Genomic DNA, 22497 nt, shown 5'->3' with positions numbered 1-22497 from the left:
CCTTCCATTATTATGTTCGCTGTAGCTTGGAAGGGTTTGATGCTGGAAGTTTATGGTAATTTGAATCTGCATTTTGGGAATTTATCATATCTGATTTGGCATCCAAGTAAGAGGGTTTCTTATGTACGATACATTGCTGAAGCTGAAGATTATTTGATGGTATTTATTCTACACTGCTGGACGTTCCTTTCCCATTGATTTGTGACCAATATTACCGCTGTTGGAGGGCAGATTGATGGGCTGCATTTGAGTTTCTTGGCTTGAGCAATCTGCTAAAGGGTGAGATGTAGAGTCCCCTAGCAGCTTAATACTGAATTAGCTGCACTTCATATGAGGGTTGTCTCCTACTAAGTTGGTGTGGGAATTATTGTGAGTTGGTGATATATATATATATATATATATATATATATATATATATATATATATATATATATATATATATATATATATATATATATATATATATATATATATATCAAAATACACTAAGGTTCTGTTAATTAGTTGCTTTGTCTTTTGATTATTGTAATAATTGCCATCATTCATTTAACTTGCATGCCAAGTGTTTGTCGAAATGTCTACTGGCTGTAGATGCACATTTTACTTTGTAAATCATATATATGCACTTGATTGGTCAAAAAAAAAAAAGATTGCATTTGTACTTTAGTTCTTTGCTTGGATATTTAATAATCTTTTGCAAGCATCTAAACAAAATTTGAAACTATTACAAGCATGTAAAAGTAATATGAAAATAAAGGACAGCAAGATACAGGTTTCATACAAAGTGTTTGACAAAATGTTAAACATCCAAAAGGGTAGTATTTTGATGTTTGTTGTTGTTGTTAAAACCGATTGGGGGTTCTTACAATCTGGAAAACTTTGATTGGTGGCCATGCAAGAAATTGAGTATTTCAACTAAAAACCAAGTGATTATCTTAGTCAAACTCTAGTTGGCACTTAGGTATAATCAACTTACTAGAAAGTGCAAAATGCAAGACTTGCAATGGTTGTAGATAGATGAACGTTGAGGAGACGTGTAGCATATCTTGGTGCTCTCTCTAGAATTTTGGTTTTTAGGATTTTATTCAAGGGGGAGCTTGAGTTTTGATGGTGGGATATGGATTTGTTGAGCTGATTTTGCGAAATCTATCTCTAATGTCGATTGGATGGTGACAGTTCTTTAGATTGTGACATATGAAATTCTTTTTGAGATCTTCCTAGCAATTAGTTTCCTAAGTTGCCGATTTGGGTTCGAGAGTGGATTTGAGTTCAAGAATCCAATTCGTGGATTCATGATTTTTTTCCACATTATGATTCATAACGATTTGCAAAAAAAAGAAATATAGATAAAGGTAAAACTAAATATTTTCATAGTTTGAATCTATGATGCTTGATCATTGATCAATGCCAAATATCAAAGATAAACATTATAGCCGACATTAAAAAAATGATTTTTCCAAGTTTTAGGCCCACACCTTTTGTTTTCCTTTTTGGATCCATGGGAATTCTTGACTAGTTCGGGCCATATTTGCCTAGGATTTGGATTTGACCATATGGGTAAGCCTGGATTTGCAGTCTGCGGATTTGAACAGACCCACAAGGTCGAATCCAGACCTTGTGCAAACCCAGGACATACCGTTTTGCAAATCCAATCTCGGTCTACACTCGAATCCAGCTCATGGGTTAGACACACGAACCTGGTAACGGTTATTTTTTGCATGTTCTGCTCAGTGAGCACAAATATAGTGTTTGGAAGCATGAAATGAGGGAGGGCATTGAAATTGTGAGTTGTGGAGTTGTATGGCTCATAATGAAAATAGGCTATAGAGAGACAAATCTGAATGCTTAATAGTTTGGCAATGGGTTCTAGTCATCTAGGTTTTTATGTCTCATAAAATGAGGTATGATTTCTTTGAAGGTTTTGAACTACTTGGGAATCTCTAAAGAAGCTACTTATTATGTCAAAGAAAAACAAGTTGAGGAAGGGTAAGTTTGAGCGTATCAATAAGATAATTATTCTTCATTGCAATTGAATGAGAAGGATAAGGTGATCTTGACACTTGAACCTCCTCTGTAGGGAAACGTTTAATCAAGAAAAGATAATAATCACGAGAGGAATATTGAGATCTTGAATCTCAAAATTCTTGCGCAATCCTTATGAGACAATTAATTGAATTAAGGAACTATATGAAGCTCATTGATCAAAACAAAAACAATTTGGACAATAATGCTAGATAATTTCATCAAAGGAGTCGTTACCTTGTACCAATCTTTGTTTCTTACAATAATTATTTATAATGTATCTAGTAATAGTGGTATTGATATTCACTCTTATACTATCTCTCCATAATTGTAGTTAAGAATCATACAAAAGCAACTAGTTCAACGTTACTATACAAGATTGGGCTTATATGAGTGGGATGGAAAATCAAATATAGGAGAATATTAAGGTTTACAAAATTTTCACAATCCTTTATTGTAAAATAAAAAAGAAGAAATACTTGACAACTTTGATTTTATTGCGCAAGTTTATTATCTAAAATGACTTTTAGAAGATGTAAATCAACATTCAATATTGAGAGCATACACTAGAGCTTTAATATTAAATGATTCTTGTGGATATTCCTAAAAACTGTACTATGGTAAAGAGTGACCTGTGCAGGGGATGCCAATGAGAGAGAAGAGCCATTCTATTTACAAGGATTTGGATATGGCAACTATTATGTGCTAAGTATTAATTGAAATATCCAATGATTTATTGGGACTCATCCCCTAGGGTTTTTATGACCCAATCTTGTTCGGAGTATGGTGGAGGAACACGAGGATGACATTTTCTCATACCCCCTCCCTAGTATGCATTGTAACAGTTCAAAATCGAGTGCCTAGTCTTTTTGGGCACTAGGAATACTTGCAGGGCTATTGGGTATGGCCTAGCCATACCTTGATCATACTCGATATGGTTAAGTGTACCTGATGACGCAATAAAAAGTAAAAAACACAAGTGTAGTTTTTTCTAAAAAATTGCTTCTTTGGTTTGGTCAGCTTCACATGGTCACTAAAGGATATTATAATATTGGAAACCAATTTATATGATAAAACAACAAAAGAGACTGAAAATATTTCATTTTTTTGCATTTGCTAAGGAGAAGAGCATTTTTTGAAGGAGGAACAACTTGTGAGGGAGCACACAACAGAGGCAAGAGGAGGTTTTGGCATCAAATCTTCTTCACTAGAGGTTTATTTTTCATTTTTGTTTTTATTTTTGGTATTTTTTATGTTCTTTCAAGATTTGCAAAACATAGGGAGGGCATTGTGATTTTATTGTTTTTATAAACTTGCAGCTCTAGTTCACGTTCCTATAAAAATAAAAATCATGAGCAATAGTGGCACTCATAGATTGCAAACTCCTAGACTACTGTCTGAATTGTCAAGTTCTCTCTATTTTTTTCGCTAGGCTTGTTTTTACAAGTTTAAATCTTGCATTTTTACAGGCACAACAAAGAGTGGGTAAAATGTTGATGCAGATAAAACGCTGGTTCAAATGTCTTTTTCAGATGTTGCTTTTGCTATAAAACCATGCATTCTCTTCAAGATGTCAATTTCCAATTGTAATTGGTTTTGTAAAACCTTTTAAAAACAAATGTTTCTCTAGGAGATTTAAATTTTTTGTACTTTCTAAGTTGTTGAGTTAAAGTTTTTTTTTGGCTTGCCAAATACTTACTGAGTTCGAGTTTGCAAGCTATGGTGGGAGTGATGAGAGTAGTGATAGTGTGGAAGGATGGCAGCCATTGGGGGTCTTCAAGCAATGTGAATTATAGTAGGGGCCAAAATCTTTGACCCATTTGAGCGTCCTTCCAAACTGTTCAATGACTATGCAAAAGGTGTAACATCCCGATTTTCTCGATTCTTAATTAACAACTAACATACTTGAGAAATACAGTTGTCACTTCAATTCCATAGGAAGACAGTTATAATAGTCATGTTCATGTGAAAGAGATTTACCGTTAAAAACAGTTAAACAAAATTTCTTAACTTAAACATCATCAAAATAAATTACTACAGAAATCAAAATCCACATACCATGGAAAATGAGATCGAAATCAAAACTAGGGATGCTTTTGCAACCACCCGGGTTAGACCGCAAATACCTCTATAACAATATCACGAAATGACTTCCATCCAAAATTGTTAAATTAAAATCAATTGACGATTGTCATTAAATACCACTATATAAAATTAGGGCATCACTTACCATTGTATTCATTAGGGCATCGATTACCATTGGAATCTTTTAGGGTTTCTAATACCGTTGTATTACTTAGGGCTTTCGATACCACTGATTCTAATAGGGCTTCCAATACCATGGGTTCAGATAGGGTCTTTGATAGCACTGATTCAAATAGGGCTTCCAATACCATGGGTTCAAATAGGGATTCCAATACCACAGGTTCAAATAGGGCTTTCAATACCATGGATTCAATTAGGGCTCCCAATACCACTGTATCATTTAGGGTTTCAGTTATCACTCAATCAATTAGAGTTTTTGATTCCTTTCCATCCGATTACCTAACTGTTGCAGGAATTCAAGATTAGAAGATATGCTCATATAAATGGAAGTTTGTTATATCAATTTATCAGATAAATCTATCCTTTGCATCTAAGTGTAAAATAACTGTAACATTGAAATAACTCAATTAATCTTACCTTCTCATATATAAAAGTAATAATACTTGTTTCTGACAACCAATTGAATGTATGACTTATCTTTGTCCGATGCATGTCCGACAACTTATGGAGAGGTGAAACGTTGTCATGGGCTTAACCACTCAACCTCGGACCAAATCTTATCCCCACACGATCTCTAATGAGAAAGGCCCTCCCTACCTGGAATAGACAGGGGTCATCTTGCCATTTTCTGGGCTTCCTGGTGTTTGAACATGCAACTTGGCAGCAGGAGATCACAATTTATGCATGAGTTATTAATTAATTCATATTAAAAATGTTAAACGTTGTTCTATCATAATTGGTATTGATTCATGTTAGTGATGATTCCTTTCTCTCACCTCATCGCCCATCTTCTTGGCTACACAGCTGGGTGAATCCTAGGTATTTGGAATTCTCAAAGCAGACGACTCTTGTAAAATTTTCAAGAAGATTACATACATCCAACATTTCACACTCTGTGATTACATAATTATGTTCTTTAAAGATTTCAAAATTGAATGTTAATTGATTAATTTAATCATAACTGATTCCTCTTTAACTCCACCTCTTCACCATTGATGGCATCATTGCCAGTGAATTCCTCGGTGTTTGGACTTCATGATAATATTTACATTTCAGCATGATGAGTAAAAGAAAGATTAGAAATAAATTTGTGCAGAATCTTTAATTAATGGCTATCATTATTATTCCATCTTCCATATCCATGGCTGTGAAAATCTTATAATTAATGATCAGCAGGTGACATGATTATCAGACCCTATGGATTCCGTCTAAGAAGCTAGTTAAATATCTATCTGCATACTAAGAAGCTATGTTAAAAATATCTATCTGCATACCTGTTCAGACTGTATATGACATGCAACAGTGTTAATCTTTAACATGGGAAGATGAATAAAACTGAGCACCGACTGGCATATCATCATGGATAAAAGGAAGTAATGGATTCAATACGTTTCTTTTGGTCTCAGCATATCTTACATGACTTGAGATTGGACTGTTCCTTCCTTCCACGACCCAAAATACTTCACTCCACACTGCCCTAGCTGTGAACTTGCGGATGGAGGTTGATGTGAAGATGAAAGGAAACCAGATGATAAGCCTTTGAAGCCGCTATAAATCTCTGAATTCTCTTTCTCATCGTAAACGCATAAGCAAAACGTACAAGCAGGTGATTGGAAGTGTTACGGGTTTGTAGAGAGGAAGAATTTATATCAAATACGATCAATGAGACTCTATTAAAAAGAAATAGCTTGGCTCTTCGGCTACCATCAGTTACAAGAAGCCATTCGAATACATCATGAATTCGAATTGATAAAGGAGAAAAATAAAGAGAGAAAATAAAAAGGTTGGAAGAGAAGTTGGAAAGGCAATTCGAATTGCCAAATATTAATCAAGCCAAGTGTTAATCAATTAAAAGCAAAAATATTAAAAAGAAAGTATAGAATTGGAAGATTATAATTCGAAAATTATAATAATTCAAATGTTATTATGTTCCAAACATTATTATAATCTTATATTTATACATACATGTAAACATCACTTTATTAAATTATAATGATGTCAAATCATTTTTATATTGTATGCATGTTTATAAATATTTATTAAAATAATATGATGAAAGATAAATTATAATCCTTTGAGATACATTATATTTTTAACCCAATTATTTAATAATTAATTAAATAACTCATGCGGTTCCATAGATGTATCCTGTTTCAAGTTGCTAGATCCTCTACCCATCTCTGCCCAGTGGTAGTGATGCTCCTGCCTAATTCTTTTCTGGCAATGCTTCCACCCCGTTCAACATGTTTTCTACAAGGAAATTCCCCACAGTTAAATTATATTATCATAATGAATTATTTAATCATAATTAATCATAACGGTTAACCATCTTCTCAATTCCATGAATTTGTGATTAACGATCAACTAGCATGTTATCTTCACTTGAAATCATAACAACTATCTATCTTACTATTTCGCCAAATTATGAAAAATTAAACTGCCAACCGACTTCATATGAACCTCAATGGCTATATTTCAAATTAGGCCAAAAATTGGGATGTAACAAAAGGCCCATTCAACCCCATTTAGCCTCTTCTAAAATTTTCTGCAAGAGTTGATAAAGATTAGAAAAAATATTCTAGGGGGTAGTAGGTTATGGTAGTGCCATTTGTGCCACAAATAATATAGGGGCAGCTATAGTAGAGTCTATTACCATCTTTTGTGGATAGGTGGTCAAGAGGTGAAAGTTTGCAAAAAAATAAAAATAAATAACACAAGTGGAAAAACTAGAGGCAACTAGATTGCATATGTAGGGGTAGGCAGAAGTAAAAGGATGCCAATAGAGAACTTGCAGCCCAGAATGTTAATGACTACAAGATCCATGGATGATGCTTCTCATAGGGTATCTTCAAGTAGAGGAAATAAGACTAAGAGAGAGACTAATGTTGCTGAGCTGTTTAATGTGCAAAAAATAAGAGTTGGCTGAAGCATCTATTGCTAAGTTTCTTTATGCTCATGCTGTACCATTGCTTGTCTCACATATATCAAATTTTAAATAAATATGCAAAGATATGTGTGCTACTGGTCCCTCATTTGTTTCACTTGGAGAAGCTAAGCTACACACCATCCACCTTGATAGAGGGTACTCCAAGGTGGGTATTTGGATGGAGGATATGAGATATACCTGTTTAAAGGTTGGATTCTTCATAATTATGGATGGGTGGACCTATATCGAACATCAACCACTCATCACTGTTATTGTCAGTAGCAGTGAAACTCTTATTTTCTTAGAGCTATTGATTTATTAGGGAGGAGGAAGGATGCAACCTTCTGATTTTAGATTTTGAGAGATGCTATAGAAGAGGTTGGACCCTCTATTTGTGTTGGTAGTCACCGATTCAGCCATGTGTAGCAGGGACCCTATTTTGAAGATTTTATGAGGAGCATTTTAGGTCCATTGTTGTGTGACAGTGGAACATTTTGAACACCCCGCTTCATATGGCAGCCTTTTTTCTCAATCCCAAACAGCATGCACCAAGACTTGGGAGAGTGGCTCCATCTAGTGATGAAGAGTTGAAGGATGGCTTCTTTAAGGCCCTTGCAAAAATGTATAATGAAGAGGATTCACGCTTAGTGGTTTGCATTTATCAATCTTCATGCTTCAACTTTTAGCAGATTAGAAGCGAGAACGGATAGGCCTATGCTAGCTCAATAAGATTTTATTGAATGGTGAATGTGGAATGGTAGGGATGCACTGAAGCTGAGAGTACTTGTTGTTCATATTCTTTCACAGGCTACCAATTCCTCTTCTGTAGAGAAGAATTGGTCCACATATAGTTCCATCCAATTAGTTGAGAGGAACAACCTCGCCTCTAGATGATCATAAAAGTTAGTGGCTGTTCACAGTGCATTGTGGCTACAAGAATCAGTGTACTCCTAAATGTTGTTAGACTTCAGTCTTATGTTGGGATGTCAATCCTGAAGGTTCTATTCAGATTGATGAGGATGACTCAGCTCTGGGATTGGTTGGGGTTCCACTGGTTGAGGAAGCCCATCACATTGGCTGTGACTTAGATTCAAGTTCTGGTTTTGATTTAAAATCTTAGACCTACCATGTGCTGTTTGGATAGCCATATATTTTCTTAGTTCTATCTTGACATTATGATTATTATGGACTTCTGTGTTTACTGTTTAGTAGATAAGTATTTATAGTTTATGTCATTTTATGCTTGAAACTTGGAGCCTTGGGACATTTTTGCTATATTTATGCCATATCACCATAAACTAAGATAGTATTTATGTGCATTGACATTGAAAGAACTCAAATTTTGTTAATTTTCTTATAGGTTCCTGTGAAATCTCACTTTAAGTCTAAAGCCATGTATTAAGTTTCTAAAATGTCTATGATGAATTTCTGATTAATGTTATGATGTGCATATTTGAAATTTCTCTACATTTTATTTTAAATAGCAATCCCATGAAACTTGGCTTAACAGAACCCCTATACCAAAAATACATCCTGCTGTCCCCATCCCCTCAACGTCGTGGAGTATAGGAAATATCTTGAACTGACAGACTGTGAGAACTGGTTGTGAATAACATCTGAACATTTGTGTTGTGGCATGTGATGCCGCCTTCCTTATGTCATCCAAGTCATGTTAATTAATTAATTATAACAATGTGTGTATTATTTTTACATTTTATATATTAAATTCCTTGTTAACATACATATATTTGTTTGTTGTTAATGGTAGTGTAATTTCTTTTACTATTTGTTATAATTATTTTTACAAATATATTATATTATAGATTATTTGTGCTACTGTCCCATGTGTCCCCAAATATTGTTTTTTCTCTATTGTCGCCCTGAAATCCTACCCCTATGTTTCTTGATTCTGAAACTCCATGGAACACTAGGAATACTGGGACAACACTTCAAGTAGTAGATAATGTGTGTTGATACATAAATGTCTTTTTAGAGTGTTCTATCAATTAAAAAGGAATTATGGTAGAGTGCACAAGAATGCAGAGAGGAGAAACATAATTAATGAGCACTAAATGATCATCACCAAAATTGTAACTTTGTATTTGATTACACAAGTTAACATTTGGGATGTGCTGAATGGTAAGAGCAGTGTTTTTGTCTTATATTGTCTACCAAAATGTTGAATATTTGTGTAGTGCATAGTTCTCGTGTGCAGTGAAGTCTTTAATTTGACTCTTAACACATATACTTTATAAAAAGCATTTTAATTTCTTATGTCTGCTAAAATTTATTTGATGACTACAATATTTATAGTATATAAACTCTAAATTAAGGCTTTGTTCATGACCATAATGTATTTTATGTTGCTTTTAGTCTATATATGAGGATTAAGTGAGGCATATAGCATTGTGATAAAACAATTAGATTGATGCAATCTTTTCAACAAATTTGATCAATTATTTTGTAGGTGGCACCATATAATACATTTTATCCAGATTTGGAGATGCATTTGACACAAGTCAGGGTGGATCCAAACATTAACTTGTGGGACAAGCCTTTTACACTAGGAATGGTGGACCCACATGATTCTCTGTCCCACCCAGCAGGTGTGTCAGATGGGCAAGCAGAGTCAGCCTCAATTCTTCATCCAGACCGTTTCTTGAACTTTACGGTACAAATCTTCTGATTCAATTTTGTTCTTTTCTACCATGCATAGAATTACATTTTATATGCTCAGGGTAATTCTTTCTCTTTAGTTGTCACACATACCTATGATATCGGGGTCATGTCTGTGCTGATATATCACAATCTTGAACCCTTACTGCAGATTCCCAAATGGTTTGAAGTGGAGTCCACACTTCAGCAAACAAAATTTAATCCCTTTGTTCTGCCTAAGCTCTACCTAGCAGCGCAACAGCAGAAGGTATGCTGTTCTTTTTCTTGTTTGATGTTTATTATACTTTTGGTATCTTCTTTTATCAAGAATACATCGAGGTCCATGACTTATTCTCATTGTTTTATTTTCCAGAACTATTACATTCTAATTTCAAATGATCTTAGATGAACTGGTGGGAAATAGCAATGGTTATAACATGCAATATTTTCAATATAAACATTGTAACTACTGTTAATCTTTAGAATTAACTAAGTGATGGCATGATGTGTATTTGATCTGAACATGAAGCAATACTAATTGTCTCTTCTATTTCCATGCAGAGTAACTCACTAGAGAATATGAAGCAATGCTTGAGAGATTCTCAGCTTGAGGATAGTAAAAGGCAGGAGTTATTAACAGCAATTCAGAGTCATTTCAAGGACTGGCTTTATGGTAAGTTACTCTTGCAGACTATATTTTAGGTCTATTCTTCACATATATGCATCACTAAAAAGGAAAACTGAAGTTGTTATGAAACACAATCCTTAAAGGAATCTTTATATCTTTAAGAGAATTTTAAAAATTACTTCTTATGAATAAAACTCTTGTACAAAACAAAGAAAATTTTAGAAGAGGGGTTACAAGATGTTAATAAAGTGAGTCAAAGATGTTCGAAGGAATTTTTATTTTTATTGATTAACTGTGTACCATTTATGAGCATTTTTGTCCAATGTGAACACTTCTGAAAAATGGTTTATCAAATTTTAGGAAGGGGACTTGTAAAAAAAATTTGAGAGGTTTTCTATGAAAAGACTGCACACTTCATATAAAAGTTAAAGCTAAGTGATTAAGAAGAATTGAAATAAAAGGTCTTAGTACTGCCAAGTCTACATTTAAGGTTTTACAGTTCAAGCAATTGAGCCATCAATTATGTTTGGAAATTGATCATCAGAGATTAAAGATGAGAAAATCAAACTGGAAAAATGTGCTCAGTATGCCCTTTTGAGAAAAGGTTTCTTTGGTGTCATTCGTTTTTTTTTTGTTTGCCATTTTTTTACTATAATCGGTTCCACACCATCATAGACATCCCCAAAACACAGTGCATCTGTTTCAACAGACCGGAGCATAATTATGGTAGGCTCAGTGATATTCAATACATATTCCATATGAGCCCACTAAATGTCATCCAAGATCAACGATTGACCTTTTGGACCCTCTGAATTTGATTGTTTCCATCTCCCCATTGGTTACTAATAACCATTTGACCCAATGCCTCTTGCACCTTTAAAATTCATCTCTCAACAATTGAATGATGCAGATTGCTTCTCAACAACCTAGGATCGTGCTACTAATAACACATTATTTTTATTAATAAATTTAAATTTCATATACGTATTGAACATGACAAATAAAGTAAAATATAAAATTTACCTTCAACAATTCCATTCTCAAAAGAGTTCTGACATTCTCTTGTGACATTTGGTTGATTGTCATAAGCATCTAGATCTCCTACCCTATTGGTGTATTTCTTTCATCCACTCTATGTAAGTGTCAATTGCTTCTATTACAAAATTGAGGTGCATGGGGTCCAAAAAATGTGCTCATATCTTGCCTCAAGCAAAGCACTTGCAACCCTCCAACTTTTTGCATTGTACAAAATGGTTTATGTTAGAATGATATTAATATATAACTAATGGTTAGTATTGTATTCTATTAGTTTAGATTTTGTCAGCTATAATATTTCTATATCCTGCTTTCAATTTTCCTCGGTCTCTTTTTTAGAAAGTAATGTGAATTTTTTCGAGTTATTCAAAAAAAAGATATTTTTAATGAAAGGTATTGTGCATAACCTTCTCACTTTCTTTTGAAGACGTCTGTAGTTCACAACCATATTTGTCCGTTGTTCGCACTGCACTTGTTCTGTTTGTGCTTGAGGTTTTTTCTAAAAGTTCTTGCAAGATTTAAAATAGCATGGGTTCTTGCTGTAATATTGACATGGTCATCTTTCTACTCGCATGACCTTTTCCTTTTGTACTCACACTAGCCATATTTATGTTTTTATCTCCAAGCTCGTGTTCTAAGTTCATGTCCGGATTTCCTTCATGTTTTTTGGATGGCTTTCTATTCAAGTTTTTATTGTTTTCAACAACTATTTTCTGCAGATCGTGACCTTTGTTTTTCATTATATTTGTGTTTTGCCACACTCAAGTTCATGGTTCACCCTTTAGTTCTCTTGCAACTTGTGACAGCTAGGGTTTCTGACCCATGACGAGATATTTTGTTCCAGGGTTTTGTGATTCATTGTGAGATTTTTATGGGTTTCCTTTTGTTTGACCGGGCACAAATTTCTGTCTGCAACTTAGAATTTTCAGACCTTGTAAAAGTTTGCAGATTTTTTTTTTCTATGGAATTTTTAAAGTCTGCAATTTTTTTTTTCTGGGTGTTTACCATATTCTTTGAAATTTGTTCTTTAGGGCCTAGAGGTTTGTGCATTGAAACCCGTGCATCAGGTTCTGTGCATTTTTGCTGACTTTGTTTGGACCAGCAAAGTCCCTTGTTTCTTGTGCCTTTAGGAAGTGTGTAAAATGACATCATTAACAAATATCATGCTTGAAAGCAGTTAGAAGTTCAATGTGAAGAATCACAATACTAGGAAGCAATGCATGCTTATTGTCTTTTTGTGTCAGCGTCCTGATGCAATTGTTCTAGGCACGTCTACACGCCCTACCGATGTTGAAAAAGATGAGGACAAATGGGATGAGTGTAACCAAGAACTATCATGCTCATCAAACTCTCAATCACAATTGAACGACTTCCTCAAATGCGATTTGGTAAATTACTAAGGAACTTAGGATCATTTGAAGGACCTTCATGGAACCTCCACAAGAGGAGCTTTCTTTCTAACAGATATGTTTTCTATCACAATGGATTGGAAAATGTCCCTGCAGGAGCATTTGACAAAGATTAATGACGTTTGTGATCAGTTGGAGGCGTTTGGTCGAAAAATGAAGGGTCACCACTATGAAGAGTCTACCAAAGTCAAGAGAACTTTGTTGGGACACTCAATATTACGTCAACTATATGTTGAACTGAAATCTTGTGAGCTTTGCACCAAACTTTTGCAGCAGGTCATTGGTGAAGTCATTTGGCAGCGATGCCAGTTTGTCCTTCACAAAACAAGCCTTCTTTGCTGTGTCTTATGCTAAGGTCAAAGGGTATGGTCTATCTTGTCTGCATGAGGGCTCAGGCCTTTCTTAGGACAAGAAGAAGAAAAAGAACATTCAATGTACTATTTTGACAAGTATAGTCACATGAAGGTTGACTGTCGACTTTAATTGGCTTTTGAGAAAAAAAGTAGGGAGGGCCTCAACCCAAAGCAAGTGTTGTCAAACACTCTGATTAGAAAGAATCTGCTTTGTACTTTTTATGGCCAAAAGGATTGCAGACCCAGTGAAATCATTTGCTTGGTATATAGATTCAGGGGCTTCCCAACATTTTACTAATCATCAGGATTGGTTCCCAAAATTTGAACCATTCTTTGATTCAGTGATCTTTGGAGGAGGAGAGCAATATATTGTTGTCGGTAAGGGTAATGTGCATATTTAGGAGAAATTGAATATTTCCCGATGTATACTATGTTCAAGGCATGGAACTTAATCTTCTCTTAGCTAGATCATGATGCATTCTCTCTAGTTAGATATTGTTTTCAGTTAGTAGACCCGCAACATTGTTTACAGGGAGACTCCACACTACAGTTGCTATGGGACTTGAGCATCACAGTCTTTATAGACTTGTTGATTTCAGAGATTCTCCAGAGGACGCCATTGCAGGTAGGGGTTCTTCCATCGACAAACTTTGACTTCAACATTATGGCCTTTTAAATTTGCTCTCTCTGTCTCTGTCTCTCTCTCAGTTATCTCAGGATTGGGTTTGGTTGCTCGTCTACTTGACCCAAACTCAACATCATGGCATTTGTAGAGCTTGTAAAGATGGGAAGCAACATCAGACACCATTCTCAAATGGTTATCCTTGGGGCCTCCAAGGTACTTCAATTGATTCTGTAATAAGCTTGACTAAAACTGACCACAAAATTCAGTTCTGAGAAACATTTTGTCGAATACTTGTTATGCAAACTTAATCTCTTCAATGTATTAATGTTTTGTAACTAACTGAGCCACTGCTTGGAATTCAAACACTAGGAACGGATATGATTAACCAACTACAAAACATTAAAAATCCACCCGGAAAGAAATCTCCATTTATTCGGAAGTGAAACTACAATAGCACAATAGTGGCAGGTGTAAACAAATAAGGAAATCGCAATGAACAAATAGAGAATGACCAACCCGTGTTGAGGTTATACGGAGGAGGGCTTGCGACTGGAACCCACTTCTACCACGCTGCTACTGTCGTTGCTCCCTTTCAAACTGTATGCTGTGCCATTAACAGTTCACTCGACTGAGGTAATGAATATATTCACCGTGCAAGAATGGATGCCATGTGGCTTGGTCTGCGGTAACACCTCCTTCCAACAGTCCATGCCTTCACTGCTGGTGTGTGAGTTGGAAATGAGTCCAGCTGGGGGGAACTGACCCATAGCTCCTAATGTATCCAACAGTTACAATGCCGTCAGACCACCAGATGTAAGAGGAGCTGCTCCCTGTATGTCTGCTCAAACAGGAGGATGACCCCGGGGACAGAGATATGGCTATCGGTTCAAACCCGAAAGTGCCTTCCAGAACTTCTACAAACTACAAATACTACTGACCTGCAGGAATGTTCAGTATGGTCTCTGCTATGAAAACTTCAGTCCGGAACTGCTTGGCTCGATCAATCAAACACTGTTCCTCCACATAGAAAATAAAATAATCTGATTCACACTATGAAATTCCGACTGTACTCACCACTCAGTGCCAGAACCTTCTTGCCGATTTTCTGCCTGTGTAATGTATTAGTTCCAAGGAGGTTAGCTGGGGTGACGTCCAACTTCCTTGAATAACTCAAGGGATTTCGTCTTCAGAGTTTTCTAGCCAGTCACATTGAAGCAACCAGAACATGACATTGTATTCAGTTCGTAAATTCTTGTGTGTAAATCCCAAGGCAAGGTCCCTTATTTATAACCTCAAAGTGAGGGAAAAACGTTGAAATAAGAGATGTGGGATAAAACAACAATTTCGTCTTGTAGTCACTTAAGTCACTTTATAAAGTAAATGACTTTATAACAAAAAGTAACTTTATCCACACAGTTTAATATAGTAACTGATGTACTTAAGATAAATTTTTTGATGTGATTGGTAGGCATCCTAGCAGTTAATGCCGTTAATCTATCTGGATGTGGAGATTGATTAACTTGGCACCATAACACTAGTGCGGAGAAGGGGACATGATAGTCCTCCCTTCTTGGAATTGCTTGCCTTCAAGCAATCTCAATGCTGGGTGGTGCAAAATAGACTCACGTTCCCAAGTGGTGTCCTCATATGGTAAGTCTTTCCAACGAACTATATATTCTCTGATAGTCCTGTTACGCAGCTTCCTTTCTTCGGTTTCAATCACCTCATCTGGCACCAAAATGAGTTTACCCTCCTCATCAAGCGGGGGCAAACTCTTTGAAGGAACAATCTACTGGCCAGTGGCCTTCTTGAGGCATGAGACATGAAATACGTTGTGGATCCGGCTGTCACCTGGAAAATCCTACTCGTAAGCAACCTCTCCCACCCTCTTGGTGATGCAATAAGGTCCATAAAATTTGGGTTTATGTTTCTTTGATCCACTTTTCTTCAAGGAGCTCTGTCTATATTGCTGTAGACGAAGAAAATCCCTGTCACCCAGCTCGAAGCTCCGCTCAGTACGATGCTGATCAGCGTGTAACTTCTGTTGGCTCATTGCTTGCCGAATATTATCCCCGAGAGCTCTGAGGATGTCCTGCTGATCCAAAATCCAATCTTTGGCCAATGGCGCCCTGCTGTCCTGTAAGGCTAAATCAATAAAAGAGAGAGGCTCGTAACCATAAAGGGCGCGGAAAGGAGTCATCTGAATAGACATATGATATGTAGAGTTATAGCAATACTCCCCCAAATACAACCACTTAACCCATGCTCTTTGCTGACCTGCAATGTAATTTTTCAGGTACCCCTCCACCCATTTATTCACTATTTTAGTTTGGCCATCCATTTGTGGGTGATAGCTAGTGCTAGGAGTTAATTCTGTACCTATCAATCTAAAAATCTCCTACCAAAAGGTGCTGAGAAACCTACTGTCCCTGTCACTCACAATAGTCCTAGGCAATCCATGGAGATGAAAAACCTCTCGAAAGAACAACTCAGCCACCCAAGAGGTTGACCAATCTGTGGCAATAGCGAAGAAGTGCGCGAACATAGTCAGTCAGTCTACCACCGCAAAAATGCAATCTCTGCCTTGGACAATAGGCAACCCATGGAGATACTCTCCCACCTTTGAGCTGGAATAGGGAGAGGCTGAAGTAAACTTGTAGGAAAGACCTGTTCTGACTTGTTCTACTGACAAGTTTGGCACTCTCTAACATGCTGCAATACATCGTCCTTTAGCCCCTTCCAAGAGAATCTCTCCCTAATCTATCTGTAGGTTTTGAGAAAACTTGGGTGCCTTGCTGATGGTGCATTATGTATGGTGTGCATAATATCCTCCTTTAGTTTAGATTCGGGTACTAGGTAGATTCTATTTTTGTAATATATAATATCATTCATTACCTTGTACCGCTCATCCTAAAGTATACCATCCATAATCTGACATGTGTGAGCATTTTTAGAATACTCCACTAACAATTGGGACCTCCAATCTGCTGAAATCTCGGAAGTGGCGTAGCACTCTAGCATTGGGGGTTGTCGGGAAAGAGCATCAGCAACTATATTATTTTTCCCTTTGACATACTCAATGTCAAAATCGTATGCTTGGATCTTGCTAATCCATTTCTGTTGTCTTTCGTTCAATTCCTTCTGTTCTAGGAAGTAACATAAATTGTTATGATTGGTCTTCACTGTAAATTTACTTCTCACCAAGTATTGCCTAAACTTGGCTAAGGCATGCATTATGGCTAGCATCTCCTTATCATAAGTAGAATATAGTAATTCGTTGCCCCTAAGCTTCCTTCTTTCAAACGCGATGGGATGTCGATCCTGCATCAACGCTACCCTGATTCCGCTTCTTGAAGCATCACACTCCAAAACAAGGGTCTAGAAAAATCAGGAAGTGCTAGAACTGGACATGTACTCATGACCTGTTTCACTCTATCAAAGGCTGCCTCTAAATCCTCTGTCCACCTAAATGCCCCTTTTTGTGTCAGATCGGTAAGGGGTGCTGCTACCTGGGAAAAACCTTTGGTGAATCGCCGATAATAGGAACAAAGATCAAGAAAACCCCACAACTTAGATACATCTCTCGGTGGTGTCCAATCTAGGATTGCCTGTATCTTTTTTTGATGCACCTTACCCCGCTTAGCACCAATCACATGACCCAAATAGAATATCGGAGTTAACCCAAGTTCGCACTTAGACTCTTTTGTGAATAAAAAGTGTTCTTCCATGAGGCTAAGGATCTTGTCTAAGTGCTGCAAATGTTCTTCACAATTCCTGCTAAAGATTAATATGTCATCAAAGAAAGCCAACACACTCTTCCTTAGCTGTTTTGAAGATATGGTTCATGCATGACTGGAATGTGGCTGGTGTGTTAGTGAGCCCAAATGGCATCAATAAGAACTCGTAGTGTTCGTAGAATGCTTCTCTGACATATCCGACACCATCATTGATATATGCTGAAACTCATCAATGAACTTATCCAAAGACCCACTTTGTCATAATTGAGCCAGATCCCTGTTATAGACTTCAATATCTTTCTTGTCAAAGCGAGTAATCAGCTTGGAGCTGAAAACCTCGTATGAAGTTATAAGGCCATGATCCTAGGTGACTAATCCGTGATGCCACCAATCATACGTTGCTCCTTCAAGGTGCATTGTTGCAAATCTGATGGCTTCTACTTCTGCCATGGGCTTAAGTGTCAAATAGGTATCAAGCTTGTGAATCCAAGCTCTAGCTGATGTCTAACTACTGCTATCAAAGGTGGGGAGAGTTAACTTGTTCATAGCATGTTTTAGGTCCCTGTTAGGTGCCCTTAGTCTCTGGTCCTGTTGCTGTCTATTAGCCTCCCTTTTCTGATTTAGGTACTGGACAAAGGTCAGATTTTGTTTAATTGGGTCTGCAAACAAATCCCATTCATCAAACATTGCCATAACATTGTTTGGTAGTAAATTTGGTGTTGCTGGTGGTATTGCTTCTTCTTTTACATTAAGAATCGACATTAAGGGCCTGTTAGTATTACGTGTGGGAGCTTTAATAGCTCGGGGAGATCCAGCTACACTACTGCCTCCACTGTGATGGCTCGGTGCTCTTCTATGGGCCAGGACCAACTTTTGCATAGTACCTGCTAGTTGTTGAAGAGCATTAGCAATGTTGTTCTGTACATCTCTGATAGCCTGCAACATTTTCCGAACTTCTCTGTCCTGTTCAAGTTCAAGATGTGCCATTTGAATGTTGTTTTCCGGTTCAACCGGTTCTGTATGATCAACCTGTGGAGTAATATCATTTTATTCACCTGTTCCAAATGCTACTTCCTCATCCACTGCAAAACTATCTTCAATCTCAATGTGATCTGAAGAACCTGTTTGCTCCGAGTGTAGATGACTGAATTTGTGTTGTCTTTTACTCATTCCTAGCTGTCATTTTTGGATAAAGAATAGGTTTGCAAAATTTTGGTTATTTCCCACAAGATGGCAGGTCTTGTGGCTCTGATACCACTGTAATAAACTTGACTAAAACCATAGTTGGAAAACTCGCCAAATGCAAAAACTCGCCAAGCCCCCCAAAAGTTTAATCGGGAAAAACTCGGCGATTTAAAAAAAAAACTCGGGAACCTAAAAAACCGCTGAAATTTAATTAAAAATACATTTATTTTGCAAAATTTAATGAGAAGATGCATCTAATAAGTTAATTAAAGACAATACAAAAGAAAGAAAGAAAGTTTAGATATATATAAATGCATAATGCGTACAAAATTGCATTCTCATGCAGAATGCTCATGGTAGGAAGCAAAATAGTAAATTATTAAATAGTTTCAATCTGTCAAACTCGAAGTAAATACTAAAAGTCTAAATACATCAATACAATGTGACAATGCCAATCACATCTTCCTCTTTCCACTTGCACTAGCAGGAAAGCGAGGGGGTCTAGTCCTAGAAGAAGTGCCCCGCACTGGGATAGGGCGTGAGCTGCGTGACTGTGAACTCTGTGGCTGTGCCCCCTCGCTCGACGTCCCTGCTGACTGGCTCGGCATCCTAGAAGAGGATGCATCTCCACCTAATGGTAATGTCTGATCCTCGCCTGAATCATCATCATCCTCGTCCTCATCCTCAATGTCATCCATAGTGAACTGAAAATCAGTGTCAACCTCCCCCTCCATGGCCTGCCTCTCCAAATCAGCGATCTCATCTGGTGTAAAAAATGGACTTGGCTCCTGTGCGGTCCAATCAGAATAAGGATCTATCTCATCTAGATCAAGCGGACCAGGTAGTTCTAAGAGCTGTGACGTTTTTATGCGCAACTTAAGATTATAGTGCACATAAACAAGGTCATTAAGCCATTTTTGAGTCATTCTGTTTCTTTTCTTTGTATGGATGGACTCAAATAAGCTCCAATTGTGCTCACAATGGGATGAGCTACAAGGTTGGGATAGGACTCTGAGAGCAAATTTCCTTAAATTGGGGGTATTGCCACCCCAACTTGCCCACCAAGCATCTGCAAAACAAAATTTAAAAAGTTATAAAGCAATAAAAAACAAAATCAGAAGCACAACTTATCAATTAGCAAAAGTTTTAAAGTTTGACGCTTTACTTGGTGCTTGAGTAGATCTTGCTCTCTTTGCTAGCATAGAAGAGAACAAAGGACCCCTTGATTCCACATAGATTTGTTGTTCGGTCACAATAAGGTCTCTCTCCTCTTCACTTGATATCATTCTCTCAATGCATTTAGAGAGACCTTCCATGACCTCTCCATTAGGATCTGAGTAGGAATCATCAGCCCTAAAACAAATAGAAAATGATATCAAGTCTTACTACACAACCTTAAAAAGTAAAGTAAAATAAAGACTTATTAAAATCCCAACTTCAAGGACAATCAATTATCATAGTACCTGAATTTGGGATTGAGGAAGTAGCCTGCTGCATGAATAGGTTGGTGGAGCATATTGTTCCACCTCCTATCAATTATTTCCCAAATGGGGTCAAATCTGAGACTGTCCCCGTGATAGTAACTTCTAACAGCCTCTTTCGCCCTATCCATGGCCTCATAAAGACCTCCCATTGGGGATTGCTGCCCATCACATGTGCGCAAGACTAGAACCAGGGGCAGAGACATCTACATTTAAAATTCGAAAAATACAAATTAGTTAATAACATAGTAAGTTATGAATTGAAAATGAAACTTGAATAAACTAAAAATATAATGAAGTTACCTCCACAATCTCCTTAGCCTTTGCAAAAAAGCTATCATCAAAGACTATTCGTGCCACAGCTTCTCCTTCGGGCTTCTTTGAGTAAGGTGAAGCAACCCAATCAGCACACACAAACATTTGCTTCAAAGCCAATATGTGGTCAAGAATACTTTGCAACGTCAAGAAGACTGTTGCAAACCTTGTCATAGCAGGTCTCATCAAATCTTTGCCTTTAGTGGCTTTTCTCATCAAACTGAGAACCCATGGGTGATTATAGATATATTTCGTGACTCGCCTAGCATCTTCCACAACTGGACTCACCCAATCAAGTTTTCCTATGTCCTCCAAAAGAAGGTCAAGGACATGTGCTGCACAAGGTGACCAAAAAAGTGTGGGATGCCTCTCTTGGAGGATTCTACCTAAAAGATTAGCAAAAAATCAATAATCAGTAACAAACTTTTCATATTTAGTATTTACAAATTACATCAAATCTAAATTGAATAATACCATAACATTACATTCATGATTCATATTGATTCAAATATAAAAAATTAAATCTACCTGCTGCCACATATGCTGCTGCATTATCTGTGATTATTTGCACCACATTCTCTATTCCCACCTCCATGACAACATTCTCCAACATTAAAGCCAATGTGGCTGCATTTTTCACTTTGTTGGAGGCATCGATAGATTTCCAAAACACCACATCATCTTTGCAAGCAATCAAGAAGTTAATAATGGTTCTACTTCTTCCATCTGTCCACCCATCAGATAAAATGGTGCAGCCGTACTTCTTCCACTCTTTCTTTTGGTCTTCTATCAACAATCTTGCCCTACCAACCGCTTTGTCAAGCAACCTACAAAATTTAAGTGTAATATTAAATAAAGTGTAAGTGTTAGTAAAAAATTAGAAAATAAGTTATAACAATTAAGATTTAAAATATAACAATGAACTAAAGTGAATCTCAATTATTTACAATTACTAAATAGTAAAATACTAACCTTCCACTCATATCCTTGCGATTAGGCGGCTTGTACCCTTTGCTTGATATTGTCATTGCATTCACCATATTGACCCAATAGGGACTATCAGCGGCATTCATTGAGATATTGTTGAAAAACCAAAAATCAGCTGCTGCAATATCAGTTTGCTCATGCACCTCCTTAAACCATGCAGTGCCCTCTAATGATGGCTGTGCTCCAGGTGTGTTTCTGGGCACAAAATAACCACCTATCCCTGATGGGGATCCGGATGGTGATGATGAAGAAGTAGGAGATGTAGAAGAAGTGGAACCGGTAAAAGAGAAATTTTGTTTGCGGATCCGTGGGCCACGAAGAGATCCTGGTATGTTCTCAAGTGCTTCTTCTTCCTCTTGCATATCAAAAGGAGCTCCTTCAGATTCAGCTATGGCTGCCCTCATAGATAATTTTGCCCTCTCCCTATTCAATTTTTTCTCTTCAACAGCTGCAAGTAGGGCATGGATGAATCTTTTTTCTTCATCAGTTACCTTGAGACAAGGATTTGAGTCATGTTTCTTTATGCCTGCAAGGTGGTATTTGAGGCGGTTTATGCCTCCAGAAATAATTCTCTCACAGGGAATGCATATCACCTTCCCAATATCATTTGGACTTGGAGCTTCATAGGCATACCGCCATGCCTTATCTCTTGCATTTTTAGGCCGAGTGCCTATATATTGAGATGGGCATGGTGTTTGTGGCCACTCTTCTTGTGGGTTTGTCATGTTTTCTTAATGCTTGTCCGCTGCCCTACACATAAATAGTTAAATTTATAGAAAAACGAATAAACAAAGTTAGAACTTAGAGTTAGAACTTAGAAGCTAGAAGTTTAGAACAACTAGGGTTTCAACTTTCAAATGATTTGAAATCATTT

General features: G+C 36.9%; 2 protein-coding genes across 4 annotated transcripts in view; one reads left to right on the top strand and one right to left on the bottom strand.

Moving 5' to 3' along the window:
• Positions 1-22497, top strand: part of LOC149578385 (uncharacterized) — a 141521-nt gene that overhangs the window by 96104 nt on the left and 22920 nt on the right. For all 3 annotated transcript variants that reach the window (XR_016364409.1, XM_089828710.1, XM_089828721.1), the window contains 3 exons: positions 9681-9884; positions 10041-10136; positions 10430-10541. Coding sequence is in view for 2 of the 3 variants with exons in the window: in XM_089828710.1 (XP_089684836.1) it covers positions 9681-9884; positions 10041-10136; positions 10430-10541 (412 nt within the window). In the remaining variant the exon portion in view is untranslated. The remainder of the gene's footprint in view (positions 1-9680; positions 9885-10040; positions 10137-10429; positions 10542-22497) is intronic.
• On the bottom strand, positions 19252-22348 carry LOC149578386 (uncharacterized). Its single transcript, XM_089815309.1, has 6 exons — positions 21609-22348; positions 21165-21463; positions 20625-21022; positions 20304-20527; positions 20006-20193; positions 19252-19909 (listed from the first exon to the last, which is right to left on the bottom strand). The coding sequence occupies exons 1-6, from the start codon at positions 22346-22348 to the stop codon at positions 19296-19298; spliced, it is 2463 nt and encodes an 820-aa protein (XP_089671435.1). The 3' UTR covers positions 19252-19295.

This window comes from Cupressus sempervirens, chromosome 1 (genome assembly GCF_028749045.1).
Source record: "Cupressus sempervirens isolate cs-2001-9-10 chromosome 1, ASM2874904v1, whole genome shotgun sequence".
In the NCBI taxonomy this organism is placed as follows: domain Eukaryota; kingdom Viridiplantae; phylum Streptophyta; class Pinopsida; order Cupressales; family Cupressaceae; genus Cupressus; species Cupressus sempervirens.
This window is presented reverse-complemented; position numbering and strand designations above follow the sequence as displayed.